General features: G+C 45.4%; 1 protein-coding gene across 2 annotated transcripts; it reads right to left on the bottom strand.

Moving 5' to 3' along the window:
- Window positions 1-27: 27 nt before the first annotated feature.
- Window positions 28-23,981, bottom strand: stab2 (stabilin 2). Of its 2 annotated transcripts, none has more exons than XM_026326850.1 (69): window positions 23,846-23,981; window positions 22,962-23,086; window positions 22,773-22,888; window positions 22,338-22,423; window positions 22,168-22,234; window positions 21,985-22,080; window positions 21,432-21,554; window positions 20,597-20,793; window positions 20,261-20,388; window positions 20,035-20,168; window positions 19,434-19,513; window positions 19,092-19,241; window positions 18,779-18,922; window positions 18,620-18,682; window positions 17,980-18,096; window positions 17,840-17,893; window positions 17,673-17,753; window positions 17,232-17,384; window positions 16,940-16,999; window positions 16,757-16,858; window positions 16,457-16,543; window positions 16,109-16,220; window positions 15,855-16,035; window positions 15,274-15,367; window positions 14,764-14,922; window positions 13,965-14,060; window positions 13,767-13,859; window positions 13,644-13,691; window positions 13,402-13,535; window positions 13,154-13,256; window positions 12,942-13,019; window positions 12,771-12,860; window positions 12,572-12,679; window positions 12,325-12,456; window positions 12,110-12,238; window positions 11,963-12,025; window positions 11,279-11,377; window positions 11,001-11,196; window positions 10,781-10,876; window positions 10,255-10,312; window positions 10,022-10,095; window positions 9,758-9,883; window positions 9,209-9,282; window positions 9,044-9,115; window positions 7,789-7,908; window positions 7,674-7,718; window positions 7,508-7,600; window positions 7,071-7,226; window positions 6,779-6,901; window positions 6,624-6,683; window positions 6,368-6,544; window positions 5,925-6,014; window positions 5,700-5,846; window positions 5,380-5,439; window positions 5,169-5,292; window positions 4,605-4,754; window positions 4,419-4,523; window positions 4,013-4,120; window positions 3,408-3,601; window positions 3,185-3,326; window positions 2,800-2,933; window positions 2,553-2,718; window positions 2,286-2,392; window positions 2,063-2,182; window positions 1,838-1,984; window positions 1,236-1,346; window positions 1,023-1,154; window positions 623-724; window positions 28-447 (listed from the first exon to the last, which is right to left on the bottom strand). In XM_026326850.1, exons 1-69 carry the CDS (start codon window positions 23,939-23,941, stop codon window positions 388-390), a joined length of 7,647 nt encoding a protein of 2,548 aa, XP_026182635.1. In that variant the 5' UTR covers window positions 23,942-23,981; the 3' UTR covers window positions 28-387. The 2 variants fall into 2 exon arrangements, with proteins under 2 accessions (XP_026182635.1, XP_026182637.1); XM_026326852.1 differs by having other exon boundaries at window positions 623-721.
- Between the last annotated feature and the right edge of the window lie 662 nt (window positions 23,982-24,643).

The raw sequence follows: 24,643 nt of genomic DNA, 5'->3' as shown, positions 1-24,643 counted from the left end.
CCAAAACAGACAGAAAAAGAAACAGTGTTTACTTTTCTTGAGTTTATCTGAAACACAAAAAAGCACAGATTTTTGACATGCTTTGTTAAATTGATCAGTTCCTATGGCTGTTTTCTAAACCAATCTAACAACAACCGTGGGTAGAAGTGAAGAGCAGAGTTGTGGCTTGGACTCACAGCCCCTGAATGCATCATTCGTGTTTGCATTGTCTTTAGGAAGGTGGCTGAAAACTGCTTCAGTGAATCCTTCATCTAAACCCGAGACAGGACACAGCTGCCGTTTTATCAGTGGAGGAGAAGGAAGAGTTTGAAGCCAGGCAGCAAATGGAGCCCACAGACGTACGAGAACAGGCGGCAGGTCCGGCAGCGAGCGGCTGCAGGTTTCCTCTCAGCTGTCCTGCAGCAGGTCGTATGATCCTCCGTCCACCACCTCGTGTTTGTCCTCAGCCTGCAAACAGGGAGTCTGTCATAAGCGGCTGTGTGCTGGTCTGTTCTCAGGCCCAAAACTACAGCTGCAGGTTCTCAGTCTAGAAATTCCAGCCGTAAGACCGGAGCTGTGACGTTACGTCCAACTGTGACTGAAAACCCCAAATGCTTTTAAGGTGAAGGAGCTGCTGACTCACCACCGCTCCAGATGTGCTGGACTCAGCAGCTTCATAAACTGGGTTGGAGATGCTGCGACTGCAGTCTGCAGGTGAAGCTTCCTCCTGCTCCTCCTCCTCCTCCTGTCAGATGTGTGGTACCAACAGGATAAAAGTATTACACTACATACTAAGGCATGTGTCGCAGTTTACTAATAATAATATACTAATATAGGCTCATGTACCACGTGTGTTATACTGGTGTACACTGATGTTTTATTGAGATACTTATATAATACAACAAATTATTATACTAAAAAGGTACTATTGTAGTATTAGTACTAATGTTTTATACTGGAAGTAATTTTATACAATAATAAAGAGTCACGTGCTATATTAGCAGTAGCCACGGCGCTAACCAGGCTAAAAGTGACACACTGACCTTGAAGTATTGGAAGTGGAAGGGTTTGGTGGTGTGGCTGTAGAAGTGGTACCCAACAAAGATGGCTGCAGCCACCAACACCAGCAGCAGCACCACCCCAACTCCCACCCCCGCTTTGTGTGCCACATGCATCTGCAGAGCCAATCACAGACAACAAGGTTACACCTGAGGAAATTCTTCTCCTTTGGGCTTTTATTCCTGTTTATGACTCACCTCTTTGTGAGGGGGCGGGGCTTTCAGTGGTGCTTGGATAACATGTATGATCCCATTGGATGCCAGGATGTCAGAGTCGGTAATGAAACGGTCGTTGATGTAACGAAAAGACTGAGGAGACAAAAAAGATTTTCATGTCCACCACAGAAAAATATGTATTTTCATACAATAATGACTTTTATATACTGTGCTGGATATTTATAGCTCATAAGGGGGCGTGGTTACTTTGACACAGCCTCAGCCAATCACAGCCAGCTGCTGTGCTTTCTGTTAGCTCGTTCCCTCTGCCCTCAAACCTTTCTGCTCCGATCGTCATTTTCTGGCTGCAGCACATGCCACATGATAAACACAACCCGGCAATCATAATGTCTCATCTTTCTTACCGCTGCAGACTAGACTGCATTAATGAAAACCTTTCTGTGCTCATCAGCATTTGCTGACGGTTGAGGCAGAAAATGAGCAGACCATCATTAATTATGAGCCTGTCACACAAAAACAAACTGAATCAGAATCAAAAACTGAAAGTTGCCTGTTGGGCGACGCTGCTGATCAGATATATTTTAACTCCTGACTAAAATCAGTTTCAAGGGACATAATCTGACCAGAATCAAAGGGTTGAGCAGGTCTGCGACTCCAAGCACGGTCAGGCTTCCGACTCGAGTCCGGATCCGAGTGCCGTTCTTCAGCTGGCTGAGAGGCAAAGCCTGGCCCTCAGACAGGTGGAACTCGATGTCCCGCTGAGACAGAGTCTGCAGGTACACAAGGTGGACAGGTGAGGACACAGTGCAGCTAACTTACCTGTCAATGGATGTGTTGCTGTGACTCACCTGGTTGTCAGGTAGGCCACTGTTGTCAGGAACAAAAAGAGTGGACTGGACCATCAGGTTACTGAGACGATTCACAAACTGTTTCCCAGACTCAGAGACCTGAGAGTAGTTCAAGATTTGCTGCACACAGAACACACAATAAGAACAAGAGGAGGCGGCACCTTCACCTGTTTCTCGTGACGTCAGGTGACAGGTGTGAAGGTGCATCCTGTGTCAGACTCACTGTGACGAAGCTGGAGAACACAGGTGTGGATCTGAGCACCTGCAGCAGGTTTCCTGTACACCTGAACCCGTCTCCAACGTAACCGGGCTTACACTCGCACTTCACCTCTGCACAACACACACATCCACGCTGCTGATTACTGCTGACTGATCAGACGTTTTCAGCTCCAATCATTTAATTCTGGTCTTTTACTGTGCAAAGGTTCTCAATTAATGACTTGATTCAAGAAGCTGATCAAAATATAAAACTGCAGTCTCACTCCCTCACCCTTCATCCGGTAGCAGAATGTGTCCCAGGTCTCACTCAGGTTTTTGCGGATGCCGTAGTCCACAATGCCCACATGTCCAAAGCCACATTTGGGATTGGAGTAGGTGGTGGGGTACGCCACCTGGGCCTGGTCTAACCAGCCGGCAGCACACATGTTCAACCCTCCCTGGAGAGACCAACAGGACCAGCAAGTTCAACCATAGGGATTCAACACATACTATGTTGTATTTGTGCTGTGTTCACTGACCTGTTGAGCGTAGGACAGCTGAGTATATGTAGCTAGGCTGCCTCCCTCCATAGTGCAGGCCTGCTGAGCTGCAGTGTAATTCAGTTTGTACTGACCTTTATCTGAGCGATAATGAAAGACGCCAAGTGTTGCATCTGTACACAAACACGAGACAACGTACAGACAGAGGTGTTTAAATGCTGTGGACATATTAGGACACAAGGATCCCTCGAAACAGCAGGAATTACCAGTCCTGTAATTATCAACTGAAACTCTATTACAGTTAAACAGACTCACACAAGACGATGACTAAACCCAATGATGGGAACTGTGGAGGCCACAGAATGAGCAGCTGCTGAAACTCACATTTTATTTTACTTTCAACAGAAACACCTGATGTACGTACCTTCGAAGTGCAGGTCGGTGCATGTGGCGTCTGGATGACACCGTCCGTTGTCTTGGAGGCAGCGGCTGATTGGCAGCTGTTTGACCTCGCAGGTCACTCCATCTCCGATGTAGTTGTCTTTACACGTGCACTTCTTCTTCCCCTGTTCGTCACCACAGATTACGTTACTACAGCTGAGATAAGTCATGAAATGTAACTAAGAAAACGGCTCATGTGTCCTCACCGGAGCCGTCATGGTGCAGGTGGCATGTTCGTGACAGCCTCCATTGTCTCCAGAGACACAGGGGTCGACGGGCTGACAGGTGAACCCGTCTCCAGAGTGATCCTTCGGACAGGTGCAGCTCACCTTTTCTCCTTTTTGAGAACATGTGGCCCCCTTAGCACAGCCACCGTTCCAAACCTGACACATGTCCACCACTGCAGAGACATCAGCTCCTGTTATTATGCCTCAACACAAGGACACCAACACCTGATACATGCCTGTTCACATTTACTGAGTCTCAGTAAAGCAGCAGAACTGACAGTGATCAGCTGCTGTTTGCAGTGAACCCATGGGTGCTCAGACAACTGTCCCTGGATCACTGTGATACTGGAGGAAACTTAAAAACAGCAGGATTCTGAATGAAGTTCTGCAGCCTCTGGTTTCTCAGTGGGATTATGGAGGTTTATTATGGAGGAACACCAGAGACGATGAGATCCTCAGGAAGTGGAGTCACACTGAATTGTCTGTGTCCACATTTCACTGAGTTTACAAACCTCTGGCTCAGACTAAACACTAAAAGAAATTGTACATACAGTTTCTTTGCATTGCATTCATCATGTGTTTACCTGTACAGGTGAATCCGTCTCCTTCATAAAAAGGCCGGCACACACAGGTGTTGTTCTCCTTGCAGACGGCTTTTGGAGAACAGGACGGAGAACAGTGAAAGACTTCAGCTGGAAGAAACAAACACACCATCACTGCAGATTCAAAATCCACATTTTACAGATCATGACAATATAATTTTAATTTGTCTTGTTAAATTCTTTATTGTTCTATTTATCTGCCTGGGACATCAGCAAACAAACATCATACTAATAGAGCCACGAAAGAGGGAATCCTGCAGATCAGTTTACTTGTTCATCTTCATCGACTTGTTTGGTTGTCGACTGTTGAACTGCGTGTATATGAACTTGCTTTGATTTGGACCTGTTGGTTTTTCTTCACCACCTTTATAAAATCCTCCTCGCTCACCTTGCTGGGTCTCACATCGGTCTCCGGTCCATCCGGCATCACAGAAACACACACCGGTACCTTTCCGTCCAGCGTCACATGACCCATGTTCTGAACAGTTACAGGCTGAAAACCACAGATTGAAACAAACATCAGAAACAGCCTCAAAACTGCATGAAGAAAGCTGCGTTCTGAAACTGGGCTCACCTTTACAGGTAGGACCATAGAAACCATGGCTGCACTGCTCACAGGCCACACCCCTGAAACCTGCATCACAAGTACAGGTACCGTTACCAAGGTGACCATCGTCACATGTGCCGTGGTTACTGCAGGGGGATCCGATGCCACCTGGACATGCTGCACCGAGACAAAAACATCATCATCATGAGTTAACGGTCAAATAAGGACTTTTTCAGTTAAAACCATAAGGCTGAAAAAACAAAGGACAGTTTCACAAATATTAGACATAAAATGTGCTAAAACTAGAACAAACTTCAACTGATTACATCAAATGATGTTAAACGTTTTAGGCCAAACTGAGATAAGTCAAACTATAACTTAACTCGGTGTCTGTTCTTTTTAACTCAAGACGTAAGTGATAATTTTACAGTGTTAAAATTATCTTTCACAGTTTCATACTTTGTCCATTTTTACCACAAAGACTTTAGTCTTGTTATTCCAGTTCAGCTTTCTCCATAAATGTCACCTTTTTCAACTCAAACTGATCTGAAAAGTTGCCCTGAGCACTTCGGGTTGTGCACGTCGACTCACCCAGACAGTCTCGACCGTAATGACCTCGACAACACTTTGGTTGCCAGAAGTTGACGGTGCAGATGCTGCGACAGCCCAAGTTTTTACTGACGAACATGGTGGGAAGGTCGCACCTCTGGACCTCCTGAAAACAAAACCGAGGAAGAATCGGAGCCACATTTAATCGGGAAAATGGTGAGGGTTAGCGTCGGATCATGGTGAGGATTCTGACCTTCAGTTTGGCACCTATGGGACAGCGATCAAACGAGGAGCTGCACAGGCCACAGTTCATCTACCACAGAAGAAGAAAAGCTGTCAGACCCAGGGTTCAGTCACGCCTGTTCATAAAGCGACGGATAACTAAGAACACGGCGGCCTGACGACACCGTGCTGGTTGTGTACAACATTAAAAGATAGTGACCTGAGTGTCTTCGGAGGGTGTTGGACATTTGACAGTGTCACTAAGGATTATGGGAGAACTTATAAATGTCCAACCTTCCATTTTTGTAGTTTGGAGACCCGTGTTTTTTTTGGTTTAAATGCAGCACACACCTGAAGGTCAAAGTTCGTCTGTTCATCACAGCGCCCTCCAAGGCTGGGTGGAGTCAGCAGGCAGCCAATCCCGTAAGCGATCCCACCATTAAAAATGAGGTGTCTCTGAATAATCCGACACTTTCCATCGTTAATGAAGATTTCTCCCTGTTCAAAAGAAGAAGACCATTTAACCATTTAGCCCGACGTCTGCTCCTCTTTGTTTTCTGTTCCCGTCAGACTTACGATGTCATCTGTCCCACCACAGATGAAGGACAGAGGTGAGCCCTGCAGGGTCCGAGGCGAGTCCAGATGGATCAGACCTTCAGCGTAGATCTGCATTTGGAGAGAGAGTGAGAAGAATAGAAACAAAAACAAGAGACAGGAACAGAACGACCAACATCACATTTTCAGGCCACTGTTACAGGCAAACTGGTGTTTAACTGTACTTTCTACTGTCCTGTCTTGAATCTGAATAAGTCCACAGAAAAATGTTACCAGAACGTGGACTGACCTGAAATTATGTTTAAAAATATCCACTTTCTCATATGCACAATCAGCAGCATATGGGCCCCAACAGTTTCTGCAGTGTGTTGTTGTCAGTGTCTCAAAGAAAATGCAATGAAATGCTGCCCCTAAAAAAAAAAAAAAGATGTTTTGATATTTCCTGTGATTTCATTCGTCCTCACCTTCTGGCTCTGCAGAATGTGGTACTTCAGGTACTCCACCAGCTGTGCTCGGTTGTCCGGGTGAAACAGGAAGTCTTTCTGTTCCTGCGGCAGAGACGCCATGATGCCGTCTGAGGGCAGGAAGACGGTCAGCGGCTGGTGTATCCGATCTTTCACCAGGTCTATCACACCTGTGTCCTGAAACACAAACAGTCAGTTTGCACTGAAAAACCTCACCGTGCTTCTTCACCTCCACCAGGGCTGTGGGTTTTCTCACCTGGAGCAATTTGTAGAAGCTTTTGTAGCCGTGACGCTCGGCCACGTCGGTGAGGTTCAGCTGTACATTAACATGACAAGTTAGTGCACTTTATTCTACACGGTCATTAACCCTTTAATCACAAACTAATTGACTGATCATGTGTTTGCACTGACTGAGAGGTCAGGATCCTTTTCCACGTCAGCAGGAAACAGGATCCTGTTGATCTCGTGGATGATCCCGTTAACGCTGACGTCGTCGCTGTACGTCACGCTGGCCTGGTTGATGGAAATGCTCCCCTGAAAATATCCACAGTTTGATTCATCAACCAAAACACAGACTTTGCAATAGGATCATTCCTAACTTCCACATTTCAACCCTCTCATGTGGTTCCTGCATTTAATCAGCATTTTTGTCGAGTTTGCTGCTTGTTCTCGTTATCTCTGCCCTTAAAAGGTCCAGACTCACCTGGGTGGACCTGGTGGTCAGGACGAGTCCGGACAGAGTCGTGAGGTTACGGGGACGGCTCAGGTCGGCGGGCAGCAGCGTGTGACACATGACAATGTGGCTGCGCAGGACGGCGGCATATTTGTCTTTATGACTGTCTGACATGAGGGACTTCATCTACAAAAACAAAACCATCTCATGACTGACGTGTTGTCAACAGATGTTTGTTTTAAATTCAAATGCAGATTTATGACACATACATGAACACATGATTTGTTTATTACTCATTTATATCATTTATTCCTATTTAAAACAATAAACTCACTTGTACTGAAGCACATTTTTGCTCTAAACTGTTTGTGAACTGCCTGATTACAACACATTTCATCACAATCATCCGCAGCTGTTCAGATATTTCCGTCAGTGTCAGACATTTAAATAAGGACAACTTGTGTCACCTTGCCGTCACCGTTTCTGTCAGCTGTGAAGGCCTCGCCGCTCGGAGCGAACACGGTGAACGGGCCGCGGCCTCTTAGAGAAATCCCCACCAACTGAAACACATGGGTATTTGCTTAGAGCCTGTTCCTGCAGGAGGCTTCGGAAGGGAAACGTGGCATCACTCACCATCAGACCCACGTTGAAGTCTCTCAGCCTCCTTGTCAGGATTTCCTGTACAGAGTCTCTGCTTAGATTCAAGAACGGCTCGTTGTGTTTTAATGTGCGAGGTTCAGCTGCTCACCTGCCCCACGGTGCCTCTGCAGGTGACTCCGTTTCCCACGAGGCTACTGAAACACGTGCAGGTGCGAACGCCTGGGCCCGTCATGTTACAAATGGCGTGACGGTGACAGCCGCCATTTTTCTGGAACAACACAAGCAAAGTTTTCTGAGTAAGTTTACTACAAACAACTTTATTTGGCTCTTGGTTGCATCTGAAAATAGGACCTGTCGGTACTTTTTCATTCCCCTGTACTACTAGTACATTTTGTTGCAGTACCTTTGAAGTATCCTGTTTGCTTTACTTTGAAGGAATTTTTGCTATATGTGTACTACATTATGTGCTGCTTCACAGTACTTTTGCATTACCTTCTCTTACCTAGCTGTACAGTGCAAACTGTAAAAAGTTACATAAAGTACTTCAAATTAGAAGTATATAAGGTAGTCAACGTCAGCTACCCGGCGGTATATAAAGTACTTCAAATTAGAAGTGTATAAGGTAGTTAACGTCAGCTACCCAGCGGTATATAAAGTACTTCAAATTAGAAGTATATAAGGTAGTTAACGTCAGCTACCCAGCGGTATATAAAGTACTTCAAATTAGAAGTATATAAGGTAGTCAACGTCAGCTACCCGGCGGTATATAAAGTACTTCAAATTAGAAGTATATAAGGTAGTCAACGTCAGCTACCCGGCGGTATATAAAGTACTTCAAATTAGAAGTGTATAAGGTAGTTAACGTCAGCTACCCAGCGGTATATAAAGTACTTCAAATTAGAAGTATATAAGGTAGTTAACATAAACTACCCAGCGGTATATAAAGTACTTCAAATTAGAAGTATATAAGGTAGTTAACATCAGCTACCCAGCGGTATATAAAGTACTTCAAATTAGAAGTATATAAGGTAGTTAACATAAACTACCCAGCGGTATATAAAGTACTTCAAATTAGAAGTATATAAGGTAGTTAACATCAGCTACCCAGCGGTATATAAAGTACTTCAAATTAGAAGTATATAAGGTAGTTAACGTCAGCTCCAACATTAAAGTGATCAACACAATAATCATCAATAATTAGAATCCAATAATATCAGATCCATTTTACTTTGGATACTTCAAGTACATTTAGATGATGGTACTTTTGGACTTTTACTACACAGTGATATTTCTACACATACTGCGGTAATGGGTCTCGGTCTTTCTGCTTCCATCTTCTTGTATGTGGTAAAACAGCTGAAATTTGCTGGCAGCTCCTAAAGTCAGAGTCGAGACAAACTCACCTTTTGACACAAGTTAATCATCTGACAATCCTGCCCGTTACCTGCGTAGCCGTCACTGCAGGCGCAGGACGTCTGCAGAAGTCAAGAAAAGAAAAACACATCATGCAGTAAATGTCTCAGCACCTGCAGGCAGCAGCGTTTCTGTGAATGGGAACCGGATCTTACTTTGTTTGGTCCCACATGAACGCAGCGTGCGTTGACGTGACAGCCTCCATTCCCCTCCAGACAGGGATTTATCTCTGTGGGAGAAACACAAAACTCCTGCCGAAATCCTGGAAACACACGAGTCCTCAAGAACAGAACAAAACCTCTGGGTTCTCTAACGGCCGTTTCCTTCAGTGTCTGCTCCTGCTCGTGTTCCTTTGAGCTCTTTTGCAGGACATTGAATTTCCCTCCAAAAACCTTTGCATCTCCCACAATACTCACAGTTCTCTGGTATAACCTGGCAGGACTTTGTGTTCCCTCACAGCAGGTTTGTGTTTGCTTGTAATAGTTCTCAATATAAAATTGAATAAAACGTCTAATTTCATTTCCTTCCACTTCTTACTGTATAAAATTGTTTTTCACATTATATACTTGGAAACATTTGTCAGAGCACCTCAACAATAACGAAACAAAATGGGCGTTTGATTCTGGACCCAGAGTCTCCGAAGGATCACGCCCAAGTTCATAATCGTTCCAGTTGTTTGCGGAACAAAAAAGCAGAGAACCTACCGACACACACGAGCCCATCACCGGAGTATCCGCTGTTACAGACACAGTATCTCTGGCCGGGTCGGGTCCTCTTACAGACGGCATACAGACTGCAGCCACCGTTATCCAACAAACACGGGTCTTTGGCTGCAGACGAAAACATCAGCTTCATCATCAGCATCGTCACAGATTTCACTAACAGACACAAGTAACTGATTGGTTCACTGTGTCTGGCCAGGTGAGAGGAAGGAAGCGCCCGAGCTCTGGAGTAACTGACGTTCTCACCTTGACAGGAAGTTCCATTTCCTTCAAATCCAGCAGCACAGAGACACCGAGGTCCAGACCGGCTGATCACACAACTGGAAGCCAGAAAGGAAACCACATAAAGTGAGTCTTACGTTAGTACTCAGCACACTACGAGTGAATACACTGCTTCACATCGGTCCTGAAACTCTGGTGCTCCTGTGATGGTTTTCATGTCCGAACACCAAGACTGTGAACAGTTTGTATGGACTTACTTTGCACTGGTGTGACATTTCACTGAGCCACACAGTTCATCAGCTCTGGATTCAATCTCTGCAAAACACAGCTCAGAGTCATGACATGGAAAATGTACGTCATAAAATCATCAGGAAATTTAAGATTTTGATAAAAACATTTAGAAAATGAAATTTAGTTTTGTAGTATGAAGTTAAATATTTGTCCTAATAGATTATAAAAAATCCCTTATTTTAATGTTTTTATTCAAGTATTTACAAGCCCAATATTCCATCCATCCATCATCTAGACCCCCTTATTCCTTAAACCAGGGTCACGGGGATCTGTTGGAGCCTATCCCAGCTCTCTCTGGGTGGAAGGCAGGGGTCAAGCCCAATATTAACAAAAATATTATCAAAGTAAATTTGTATGAGAGAAATGTGACATTTCAAGAACAAAAAGCTTTGACTTAATAAAATCACAGTTTTACTGTCACAACAGCAGGACTTGAGTCTTGAGGCTGAGTCTCAGTTTCTTTGGGAACATCCTGAGGTTTTATTTTCTTACTTTCATCACAGAGGACTCCTCTCCAGCCGACGTCACACTCGCACGTCCCGTCGCCTTTAAGCCCGTCACTGCAGCGGCCATTTTTACACCGACAGTCTGCAGAGGAAACCGTGAAGACGTTAGGAACAGAGACTCAGTTTCACTCACTGTTTAGCAGGTCAGGTCAGGTCAGGAAAGGTAAATTTCATTCATGGAGAAATTCAGCTCTCCTTGTACTGACCCTGGTCACAGTGGACCCCGTACTTCCCACTCTGACAGGTTTCACAGGCTGTCCCATTGAAACCTTTGTTGCACCTGCAGTTTCCGGTCCCATTCGTCCCGTCCAGACAGACCCCATTGCCGAAGCAAGGCAGGCCCATGGACCCAGGACACGGTTCGCAGTGCTGCCCAAAAAACCCTCCACAACACCTGCGCACCTGCAGACAGCAAAGACAACCAGTCGGTGATTTGTCAGGAAAATCCTGTCACCCGTTCATTTCTTTCAGCCGGTTGACGTACGATGTTCTTCTGCAGACAGGACATTCTGCAGCCGATAGTCAGCAGTCGTTCGTCTTCAAACATCCGGGTGAACAGGCACTTCCTCTTCCTCAGCGATTTCTGCAGAGAACAGAGTCAAGTGACCTGTCTTTATCTGAGCTTTCGTTAAGCTTCAGGTCCCCTTCAGTGGACCTGGTCAGAGATTTCACTTTCATGAACATACAAAACATTGAGCCTGATTTAGTCACTCCAGGAAGTCATGGTTTATTTTAAAAGGGTCATAATTTTCTGTATACCAGTCCATCACAGGGATCTGCTGGAGCCTATCCCAGCTCTCTTTGGGTGAAAGGCAGGGGTCCACCCTGGACAGGTCCCCAGTCCATCACAGGGCCACATAGAGACAAACAACCTCACACACTCACACTCACTCCTATGGGCAATTTAGAGTCACCAATCAACCTGACATACATGTTTTTGGACTGTGGGAGGAAACCAGAGTACCTGGAGAAAACCCACACAAGCACAGGGAGAACATGCAGACTCCACACAGAAAGGTCCCTGATGGGTTTCAGACCAGGAACCTTCTTGCAGATTTTTGCCTTAAAGTCACTTGTTTCTGTCTGTTTCCGATTGTTTTTACAGTCCGACAGCGTGACAACTGTTCTCATACAAATTAAAGCCATGGGTCATTTTCAGTAATTTTACCTCCAGGATGGTGTCGTTTGTGCACACTTTGCTTTGTGGGATCAAACAGTCGGCACACGTTTCCTGTGGAGAAAAAGCGGAAAGCTGATAAGATTCATTGCAGGTTTGGTTTGTGAGGGTCAGTCTTGGCGGGAACTTTGACTCTACCGTGACTTTCTGGTATGCTGCTTTATCACAGCGGTTCCTGTTGATCTGCAGAACCCCTGACAGACCGTGAATCACTCCTTTACCGCTCAGGATGTTGGAGGAGTTGATCTGAGCGTCATTGACAAACAGCTGGAAGTGACACAAAGAGAGAATCATGTGATCACATGATGGTCTGGTCTGTCAGTGTCGGTTATCTGTATGTTCCAGATCTAGACCTTTCTGTCTCGGGGGAAGATGCCGATTTGGAAGGAGAATCCAAGCATCGTCTGTTTGTATCCTCCAGGCTGAAGGTCGGTCTTTAAGAGACGCTCAGACAACACCACATGGTAGCGGGTCGTATTCACATCCTGTTAACAAAATAAAAGCCTTGCAAAAATTTTTGCGCTTACAATCAGAGCTTATTGGACCTGTTTGTGTTTAAAGATGTAAATGAAGCTTTTCAAATATGCACAAACACTGTACCAGTGCAGTTGCAGCCATTTTCTTGAGGTAATCGGTGACAGCGGTGTCTGTTGGAGCAAAGATGGTAAAGTAATCGGACTGTTCAATCTCGTCTGTCAGGTTGTAACCCTAAAAAAAGGAAAAATACAAATCCTAAAGAAAAACTCCAAACATTCATCCAGAGTTAAAGCTGAGAACGTTCAGCCCGGCTTGTTCATACGATGAGATATGATCTGAAGAGTGAGAACTCGGGCCTCAGAGCAAGCGTCGCCAGCAGACCTTCACTCAGCTTCCTGTCAGGAACCAGAACCTGAAGGTGAGCAGAGACAGACAAGTCTCAGGTCTGTGGTGTCGCAATATCCCTGCATCATTAACACGGTTAGTGTTGCACCTTATCGACGATGTGGATCAGGCCGTTGGTTGCTGCAATATTGGACATGGTGATGGTCGCTCCGCCAACAGCCGTGAGCTGACAGAAAGATGGACTTCATTCACTTTGCTTTTCTTGTTTCCAGCCAACAATAAATAAAATGAGCTTTTAACCTGGGCTTTAGGGAAGAAATGATGCTAAATGATTATCAACCATCACCTCTGTGGACTCACCTCATTGGCTGTTGAAACAGGAAGTGCTGTCTTGAGGAGGGATGTCACAGAGGAAGTGCTTCTCAGGCTGGATAATGGAAAGTTACCTGGGATCATGTGATTTCTGTCAGATATTGGACAAATGGCAGCTGTTACACGTGTAGTCTGTTGACATTTTCAACTTCAGGCAGAACAGAACTAGAACAGAACTCCAGCCCAACAGTAAATAATAAAATACTGATCACAATAAAATCACGCTGAGCTGTAACCTAATGAGGCTCGGCAGGTTTCCTTTCAAAGTCCAGAAGCTTTTGTCCTCTGAAGACATTTTATTGACGGCAGCTGAAGAAGGAACCAAGAGGGTGACGTTCTGATCCGACAGGGACAGGGACAGACCGGAGTCCTAAGAGACACAGGTACAAACTGTGAGGCCTTGGACAGCACAGCCATTAACAGGCGAGCTAATGGTAAATTGAAATGGCTGTGATTTATTAGTGAGACTGATACTCACAGCAGTCCATGTGAAAAACTCAGAGGCATCAGACAGAACCATCAGCTCCTGAATTCACCAGAAAGTCAAGTCAGGGATCACAGCGATGACTCAACCACACGACGTAACATGCTCAGCTCTCACCTGCTCGACTGTTCCGTAACATATCTGTCCGTTTCCAACGTAGCCCTCGTCACAGACACACGTCCACCGAGAGGACAGCAGCCGACAGCTGGCCTGAAGACAAGACACGGTTTTTAATTTCATCTTTCAAGACAAAACACAGTCCTCAGACAGAAACAGATTTAACATCATCATCATTAACAAGAGGAACAGACCCACCAGGTAATGACACCCTCCATTTTCAGTGACGCACTGGTTCACAGCTTCACAGTCTCGTCCGCTTCCTTTGTATCCGGCTTTACACGAACAGTCACTCTGTAACACGGAACCAAGCAGAAAAAGTGATTTCTGAAGTTCTTGAACCGTGTGGACACTTTGGTAGTTTCACTGTTCACTGACAGCTCTGGTGCCGCCTCCATGGTTTATTCATTTCATTTTATTAATTAATGTGTGCAGTCAAGAAACGTCTGTGGCAGCACTGAGGACAGAAACTCTTTATCTGGTTTAGACTCGTATGAAGCCGTCGTGCCCATTGTTCTTGGTTTGTTTTTAGCAAAGGTGCCAGCTGGGTTGATACTATGCACAAGTGAAGTGAAGTGAGGACACGCACGCACACACGCACGCACACCGCGTTTTCATGTTTAAAGGTTTTTTTCATATTCGACAATAAACCAGCCACATTTCTGTGTTCACCTTGACTCGTGTTCAAATCTAAACCAACTGATTAAACTGGGACCTCTGGAAAGCTCCCACTGACTACATAAAAACACATCAACTAAGCATGAGGGAACTGTAGTGCCAAAAGATGGCCACAACTCCTCCATGAATTTATATGCAGATACTGACTGTGACCTGTGGTAAAGCTCTAATTATCTTATGCTGTAAAAATGCTCTGACGTTCATCAAGCACCGTCCTCAAACACGTCGTGTGCCAGTGAAATGAAACCAGCTAAAAAACAAGAGCCTTAAATCTTCATCACATAAAGTCACAGTTGTGTAAAAACTCTGAGGATGTTACCTGTCCAGGTCCGACGTAGATGCAGGTGCCGTTGGGGTGGCAGCCTCCTCTGTCGGGAGCGTCACAGTTGTTGATTGGTTGACACTCGTCTCCGTCCTCCCTCCACCCGGACAGACACAGACAGGAGTGTGTCCCTGGTCCGGTCTTTATACATTTAGCCTGCGAGGGCACAAGGCGAAGGCTGAACCTTCCTGTTCGTGTTTAAACAATGTGGTGATCCTTGAAATTATAACTGCATGGGGGGGGGGGGTAGCGTAGTGGACACAGACACACACACACACACACACACACACACACACACACACCTCTGTGCGTCATGCTGACACCGTCATTGTCTTATTAACATATAGTTGTTGTTATAGTCTTTATTATTATCATTACTATTATTAACAATATTGTATTAGACTGTTATAGTAATGTCTCACATTGTTTTGCTATCACAGCATAACCATTGATATGGTTTATATTGTTCATGCATCACTGCACCCCCCCCCCCGGTGTGCAACGTACATTCACGCTGCAGCCGCCTCGGAGAGGTGGCGCACATGGGTCAGACTCCACACAGGTGATCCCGTCACCTTGGTAACCAGGTTTACACACACACCTGTAAAACACAGCACACACAATGAACATCATCTGGAATAATCCTATTGAAAACCAAATCCCTAAACTTTTTATCTAACCTCGTTTTTATTGGGATTATTTCATTAATGACAATATTCTTGCAAGTGTTCATGGATTATCTGCTAGTTTTAAGAACTTTTTAAAAGGTAAACAATTCTTTAAGTTAGCCAAATACAAGGAAAACCATAGTATTGTGGTTTTATGCAGAGTAGGAGTAGTCTAATGCAGTCTTATTTCATGGGTCTGATGTTTCACTACCTGCTTCAGGAGAAAAAGGCAGTGAGAAAAACCAAAAAAATCTAAAAATGTAAAACCTGGAGCTGTAAAGACTCTACAGAAACTAAAATCTGTGTGAGGACGTTTGAAAGTCAGAGGAAGTCGGCATTTCTTCTCCCATCAGGCCTGAACTTTGATTTCAGAGGCTGAAGTGAAGTGTGTCGCTGAGTTAAAGGTGCAGGTAAATTCACCTGGGGGTTCCCTGGCTGAAGTCACAGTCGGCGTGGGCGTGACAGAACTGAGCCTGGACACCACAGGGTGCCGTCCGCTGCTCACAGAACCGACCGGTGAAACCCATCTCACAAGAGTCCGGTTTACATCGGCCATCTGACTCTGGGCGGTTATCACACTGACCGTGGACACAGGGACAGGCTGAGAACACACAGGTGAGGTTAGAGCAGGTGATGCCACACCTACCTGTGTGATGTCAAGAGGTGAGACTTACTCCTGTCACAGTTTGGTCCATATTTGTCATTGGAGGAGCAGTACTGACAGCGGGAGCCTCTGAAGTTTGAATCACATTTACACGATCCACTCCCTTCAATCCCATCCAGACACTGTAACACAACAACACCTCAGTTTCCTTCAGTCCCTTCCAGACCCTGTTAGAGTACAGCCCCCGTGGTGGTCTACGTAAAGGTGGTCTGGTGTTAAAAATAAAGTCTCCTATATTTTATGGAGTTTCTGCATGAATGTCTGAACTTTAAGGTCTAAAACTAACTTTAAATCATTAAACATTAAATCTGCACCTGCCCGTTCACCTGTGAAAGTGAAGGGAAGTGTTGAATCTGACCTGGCCGTGTGTGGAGCAGGGGGTCTGGTGTCCACCTGGACAGGGACGACAGTCTGGACCGTAGAAACCTTTACAACATTCTGGAATCTGGGCACGCACACGCACGCACACACACACACACACACACACACACACACACACACACACACACAGAGGTAACGTCATCGAATACACCTGTTTTAAAGAGGGTAGAAACGACAACCCTAACCCTAACCCTAACCCGTCTGCAAAGGGCCCAGAAAAAGACAAACTTTTTGACACTGCCCTGTGCTGTCACCATCGTGTTGGGTGTTTTTGTACCGTCACAGTTGCGTTGCAGAGCGGTGAACAACCAGTTGCTGGGATGCCGAGAGAGTCGGAGCCAATGGAGAGACTGTAAACACATCCGAATATGGAGGAACCCTAGAATCAACAAAGGTGTCATCTTTGTGACGGAATCGCAGATAAAAGTGCAGGAAAACCCATCAGAGTGAGACATCTTACCGTGTAAACTCCAGACGAGCACTGGGACAGTTTGACTTTGGAGCAGCTGACACAGTTTCCCTGAAAAACAAAACACGTTGCAGCTAAATGACCGTGTTTTCTTCTCCTCCTCCAGTCAGTAGATGATGGTTGTCGGTCCCCGTCAAGTTGAGGAACATTCATAAGAGGAACAAACATGTTTAGCAAACAATAAAAGTGATTGTTTTAAATCTGCTGAATCCGCAGCTCCAGCTGAGGAGGAACCATCTCGATGTCTGAATGACAGCAGGTCGCTGAGCAGGAGTCAAATCACCTTGATGATCTTGGTCTCACTGATGTCACACCTGTGGGGCAGCACGGGCACGATGGAGGGCGGAGTCAAAACTCCATCCACCACATACAGACGCCCGTTTTTGGCTTCCACAGCCGCCTCCAACACCACCGCTCCTCCAACCAGAATCTGCCCCTGAGGAAAAACAGAGACGCATTCAGCGGCCCGTAATAAACCGAGTCCACATTTTTACTGGGACCAGGTTTGTGTCTCGTTTAGTGTTGCAGGTGGTGATAATGGCTGTGCAACCTAGAACAAAATACAGGTTTTCTCTCAGTAATTCTTTAGAACTCAACATTTTCTTTGTGCTGTGACTGACTTCCTCCAAAACCCTGGTATTGTAAACAAACGCGGTGTCTCTGTGACCTCAGGGCCTGGGACAGACAGAACCAGATGTGTAAAGATTTGTGGGGCAGCACTCACGTTTTCTGTCACGTTAATCGTCAGAACCTGATTGGCCATCGTCTCAACTCTGGGGCTGGACACAGCGTTATAGACCTCCAGCTTCAAAGAAAAGCAGGTGTGAGGAGATATGGCCACGGACAAATGTCGGAGGTGAGTGGAGGGACGAGAGCAGCAGCTGTACTCACTGCGGTGGAGGGGACGATGTGGTTCCTCAGCAGCTCCACCAGTTTGTTGTGGCCCTGAAGGTTCACAAGTATTTCTGGTCATTTTGGTGGATTTCATTAGACTGGAAGGGCCTTTGGCTGATTGGCTGAGAAGCTCTTACCTCGGCACTGCTCAGGTACTGCAGGTGTCCGTCCGGCATCGCATCAAAAGCTGCGCTGCTGGGGGCAAAGACGGTGAGCGGCCCAGGGAAGTCCAGGACCGACGCCATGTCAGTTTTCTGCAGACAAAGGTAACTGAACTCATTTACAGCATTTACTCGAACTGAAGGCTCGTTGTGGTAGTTTACAACATGCAAGCTCCCTTCATCAGAGTCAAACGTGAAGTGGTTATATGCTCGTACGGCTGCAGTTATTCATGACTTGAAATAGAATTTCTTGCACTTAAATGTGACGTAGGAGTAAATCTATATATTTATGATAAATGCATTTTGGATTTGATTGATTGTGATTTGTGTAGATGTTAATTGATGATTTACACTGATTAGAGTTAGAGCAACATAAATGTGAGACTTATGCATAAATAAAAGGTTTTCTGGAGCTGCCAGTCAGTCCAGGTCAAAAATGATGATTAGAGATGATTATTGATTATTAATCTTGATAAAACTGTTACTCAGAGGAAAACTACAGTGGGCTCAGGGTGGCCCCGTGTTTAATGGGCTCCTGTCTGTCTTTATCATCGGAAGAGTTCGTTCACCAAAGACCAAGAACTGGTGATTTATTCTGAAGGTGTTCACACTGTACCTCCAACAAAGACTTGAACTTGTCAAACTTGCCATAGTCAGAAATGATCTTCATCAGGTTTTCCTGTGGATAAACACGCAGGACCAGCACATAATAATGACATTATAGATTATACATTATAGATTCACGATTGTGTGGAGACTGATCAGGCTAGTGTACCTCAGCATCACTCTCCACCGTGGGCGAGACACTCTCCATCAGTTTATTGATAATGTGGATCATCCCGTTTGATGCGACCACGTCAGACTGGACGATGACGCCTTTTTTTCTGCTGCCACTGATGCGGATTTTCGTCAGATAGTCCTGGAAGAAGAGCAAGACGATGTGTGGATGCTGCCTGACAACCAGCGGTCAGATGGTTTGAAGTCGATTCCTCTCATTTAAAATAAGGATCAAAAACCCAGTTTGTCTTTTGACTGAACAAAAGTTTAAAGAAAACAGTCTGAGATGTTTGACCGTGTGAGCGTCTCACCCCGTCCGATGTGTCGACCTCAGCTGATTTTCCAGTCAGAATGTAGAAAGTGTCACTTTTTTTCAACGTGTCAAATGTCATCGCCCCGGCAACCAGGTGCATCTTACACAGGTATTTAGCTTTGGACGAGTCCGCTGTCAGAGTCCTCACCTGCCGAGGAGACAGAATGGATGAGTCCAGCGTTCGCACACATTCCCTGACTGAACCCTTCAGTTTAAGTTGGTGCAGCTGTTTGTCTGTGAACCTGCACAGGTAAATGAATCTGCAGTAACAAACATTTTCTTTAATAGCGAAGGGATTTGACCAAACAAACTAAAGTTAGAATAAAAGTGTCCTTCTCACCGAGGTTCCTCTGAAACCTTTATTGGTCGGGACAAAAACAGTGAAAGGACCCAGATTCTGCAGCTGCCATGAAAGAGAAGCTGGAAAAACACAGACATTAGAAATTCATCACTGTTTGATGACCTGAGGATAAAATTACTTTTCACTTCAGAAACTATAAAAACGTGTAATATATTCACAGAGCGACAGGATGAAAAGAGCCTCAGCAGCTCATCAGGATGTTTGGTTGCTGCTTCAAGTTGGATTCTGGGAAAACTTTATTTTAACCCTGTGATTTTCTTCTTTGACTTCATGCATTATATTCTACAGAGCAGCTTCACACTGACAGATGTTGGACACAAGTATTAGTCTCCTGTGTGTCTGTCACAGTTTTATTCCATTAGTATTTTTCACTGCGTCTGTTCTCACATGGTTTGATGGACCAGAATCAGACAGAGCAGGTTTCACTCTGAGCTGGTTTGGTGTTTGCTATTCATCTGATTTATGTCCTGAAGTCTGTCTCACTAAAACTGTGGTGTCACCTTGTTTCTGGGACTAGTTTGTCTCTTCAGTACATTTTTTGTGTTTCTCAGATTTTGTTTGTATAAATTCATGACTGTACCAAACAGAGCGATGGCGTTGCTCAGCTGACCGCTCCACTTTCCCCCGGGTTCGGTGTTCAGCTCATTCAGACGCTGCACGATGTTCCCATAACAGACTTTACCATTTCCAGCGTAACCCTGGAGACAGGTGCACCTGAGGGACAGAGCAACTGGTGATCTGTGTGGCACCTGCTAAATGGATGCATCAAAACCTGAAGTGAAAACAAAACAAATGAGGGGACTGACTGGACTCTTCCTGGTCCCACGGTCGTACAGTTGGCGTTCTTGTGACAGGAATCAGGTCTACAGGAGTCCCTCATGCTGCAGCCGCCGTTCAGCAGGTTTTCAAAGCCAGGCAGACACTCACAGTGAGACTAAGCACAAACACAGCGGGTTACTTTAATCTGCATCTAGAACAGTCTTAGACACTCTGATCAGGATCCCAGTTCTGATCCTCATCTAGATCTGCTGTTTGCAAAACTGAACTTCTTCCTGATTCTGGTCATAATAATGTTCTTGATTCTTATCCAGATCCTCCTTTTCCTTCCCGGCCCTGACTCAGTAACCCCAGGATGATCCTACCTTCCCCGGGCCATCATAGACACATCGAGAGGACTCGGGAGAGCAGCCTCCCTGATTGCTCTGACAGGGGTCAATGGCCATGCAGACCCGACCATCTCCGCTGTAACCCTCATTACAGGTGCACAGGTGCTGGTTCGGACCGGTGTGGACACAGGAGGCATGGACATGACAGACCTTCTGCAGGCACGGGTTTATAGCTGAGGGCACAGAGATCCTCCTTAAGCCGCTTTGCAGAAACACAAGGTCAAGAATAGCAGACACCCGCTACCTATGAGCTAATAGGCTAGCACCTAACAGGCTAAGAGCTAACAGGCTGAGAGCTAACAGGCTGAGAGCTAATAGCTAATAGGCTAACAAGCTAAGAGCTAACAGGCTGAGAGCTAACAGGCTAAGCGCTAACAGGCTAAGAGCTAACAGGCTGAGAGCTAATAGCTAATAGGCTAACAAGCTAAGAGCTAACAGGCTAAGAGCTAACAGGCTAAGCGCTAACAGGCTAAGAGCTAACAGGCTGAGAGCTAATAGCTAATAGGCTAACAAGCTAAGAGCTAACAGGCTGAGAGCTAACAGGCTAAGAGCTAACAGGCTGAGAGCTAATAGCTAATAGGCTAACAAGCTAAGAGCTAACAGGCTGAGAGCTAACAGGCTAAGCGCTAACAGGCTAAGAGCTAACAGGCTGAGAGCTAATAGGCTAACAAGCTAAGAGCTAATAACGTTTTGACGTTTTACCTCTAGAAAGCAAAGGACACATCAAGATCAGCAGGGCTGCAGACCATAAACGCTTTGTCATTATTTAATCATAAGGTGAGAGCCTCAGTGGTTTTATATGTAAACTCACATAAACATTGATCTCCTGATTTCTGGTAACCAGGTAGACACTGACACACCAGCTGTCCGGTCAGAGCCTCTTCCATACAACGAGAGTTCTGCAGACAGGTGAGACTTGCACACTCCGGTGACTCTGAAACAAGGAACAAACACAGTACAGGTGACAGGTAGGAGTCTACAGCATGACCAGCAAACCACAGGCTACAGTCAACAGACAGCAGATGGAAATGAGGTGAAAACACTGAGGAAACTGGGAACAGGTGTGTGAGTGGGTGGGGAATGTCAGGTGACTGAAAATGGAGGGAAGGTTCATGGACATCTGGAGGCTGAATGGAGTTTTGCAGGACACTGAGGCCAAAATAGGGAGGAATCATGACATGAGGAAAGAGCAGGTAGCAGGTACATGAGAGAAACTGTGCAGTCACTGTGCAGGTACACCTACCTGTCACCGTACCACCAGTCCAGGTAACAGGAAACAGGTAATCTAACCATGACTTAATCCTGCAGCTGTTTAACAGCCACACTAAAATTACTAGTTGATAATAATGAGCATAGGGACTGACCTTGGTCACAGTTTGGACCTTTATATCCAGAGAAACAGGTGCATCGACCATCACCTGCCAACCCAGAGTCACACAGACCGTGGACACAGGAGCACACTGGGCCACAGGTACAGGACAGAACAACATGTCAGACAACAACCCAAGGGATCCGAGTTGACCTGTGACACTTTTAGCATATGTTACCTGAGCTGCAGGTGGGACCATATCGACCAGGTGCACAATCCTCACAGGCAGTTCCTGCAAAACCCACCTGAACCACACACATACGCAGACACACACACAGGTCTGAGTCCATCCATTTGAGGTTTGTATCACTGTGTTACCTGTTTCAGGTGTGTGTCACTGTGTGTTACCTGGCAGGTGCAGGTGCCGTCTCCTCCCAGCCCGTCAGAGCAGACTCCTCTGTTGCTGCAGGGTCTGTCAGCCCGTTCAGGACACTCTGACGACAGAGACAACAGCAGGTTTGTCGAGTGTTGTGACTGTGTTGTTTTTATGTTTTGTCATAGGAAGCTGCCCTGGTCTTTATCTGTCTTATCTCTACGTGTTGCCAGTATAAGTCCTGACTGTGTGTGCAGGACCAGGACCATTGCTGACATCCTCAATCAGCACATTTCTGTGCTGTTGGCTGAGTCTGCAAAGAGGAAGGAAGTCCTGGTTCCTGCAGGACAATCTGCATCCTGAGCATGTGACCGTAATCACCTGCAGGACGTCAGCATGTGCTGAGTCCCACAGGCAGACTTTTCCTTCCTGCTCCTCAAAGGATGAGCCTGTGATATTTGTGTCCTTACCAATGCAGTCCGGTCCCCAGAAACCTGGACAGCAGCTATTCAGCTGCACCTCTCTGTAACACTCGAAGGAGCAGCCGCTGAAGGGTAGCTTCAGGCTGAGGGTCTTGATATAGTACCTGCACAGAAACACATAGTTAATTCAGCTGCACGTTCACGTCAGGTCCCCGTCTTCTGCATGTTCACACTCACTTGCAGTCCTGCGCCATGGATCCGGGGGTCTTTCTGTATCCTGCAGGACAGGATATCATCATGCTGCTGCTGCAGGAGTGGCAGGTGCCCCGGGTCTTTAGCACCGTTGAGTTTGAGCAGAAGTTCTGACAAACACCAGGGAAGATGCCAAGACTCAAACAAAAGCATGTGGACACTGTGGTTTCAGCTGTTCACATACTCTTTAACAACAAATGTGAGGTCCAGTGTGTCAGCCTGAGCCACTCTAATCTAACATCTTGCAGTTAATCCACCTTCATGAAGGTGATAATGTTCACTTGATCCTTCTGATCCACCCAGAACACAGAAACACACAAGACCTGGAAACGACTTGTGCTGCTATAGCCCAGGCTGGGAACTACCCTGGAACAATGAACGAAAACATCCTAGAAAACATTTGGTGTCGGCCTGGAAAAGTTCTCAGCAAAAGTGCCGTCAAATAATTTTAATTTAAGGTAAAAACGTCTGATGAAATGTGTTCTGCTCCAGAGAAAATGGATTCACAATGTAGGAACAAAAAAAAAAGAATCGCTAAAGTAATTTAAAGACATTTCAATAAACAAATGAAATGGTCATTTGTTCATACACTTGGGGAAAAAAACATTTAGAAATGTCCCTTTAACTGCAGCTAGTCTGTGGTGGAAATATAATGAAAATTTCTTTTAAAACAAAAAACAAGAACCTTTGAATATTTTTTGAATGTGTCAGATTAAGAAAATCTGCCAGTGATTCATGTGTGTTAAAAAGAACAGAAATAAGCAAAAGTGACATTAATGCTGGTGATGAATGATTCAAAACAGAGTCACAGAAACCGACTGACAGGTTTGTCCCTGAACGCAGCAGCGGGAAACAAAAGCTGATGTTACCTGTTGTGCAGCGACTGAACTCTTCCTCTCGTCCTTCATCATCATCATCATCATCAGGGGGACCAGCAGCAGCGTTAAACTCTGACAGAGCTTCATGTCTCCGTCCCGTCCCTGTCACTCTGTTGCTGTCTCTTCCTGTCCTGCTCTTTTCAGCCTCTCCTCTTCTTCCTCCTCCTCCTGCTTCCTGGAAGTCCAGCTCAGAGAAAACTGCTGACTGAGCTTCTTCACATTCACACAACTTCATGCAATCACACATAAATTGTTTTAAGCTTCTTTTTAATCAAATTGCTTCTAGACGTTTGTGGAAATCTAATAACTCCTGGGTTTTATGGAAAAACGTACCTGGATCCAGTTCTAATACTGAATGTTAAATATTAAACTCACGGAACATTAAAATATTACAGACATTTTCCAAACACCCTGACCACCTCCTGTACCGCTGTTAATTCATTTACTCAGAACTGAGATCACATTTCTACATTTCCCACCAGAGATCAATAAAGTTTGATGATCAGTCTGTATTTTTTTATTCTGAACAGGAACTAAAGCTATCAGATAAATGTAGAGCAGGAAAAAGTCCAAGGTTTGGCTCATACAACAGTACAACATGGAAATACTCAAAGTACAGATACCTCAGGGTTGGACTGAAGTACTTGACTAAATGTACTGCATTACTTTCCACCACTGAACGTCCTCGGCTCTAAGTAATCAGGACTTTTCCAACACTGTTTGGCAGCAGTTTGAAGGGACATGAGAAAGTGTCGGTCGTCAGGATCCATCAGTTTCCTACAAAACCAC

Source organism: Mastacembelus armatus, chromosome 23 (assembly GCF_900324485.2).
Source record: "Mastacembelus armatus chromosome 23, fMasArm1.2, whole genome shotgun sequence".
NCBI lineage: Eukaryota > Metazoa > Chordata > Actinopteri > Synbranchiformes > Mastacembelidae > Mastacembelus > Mastacembelus armatus.
Note: the sequence above shows the minus strand (reverse complement) of the source record. Positions and strands in the feature narration are given on the sequence as shown.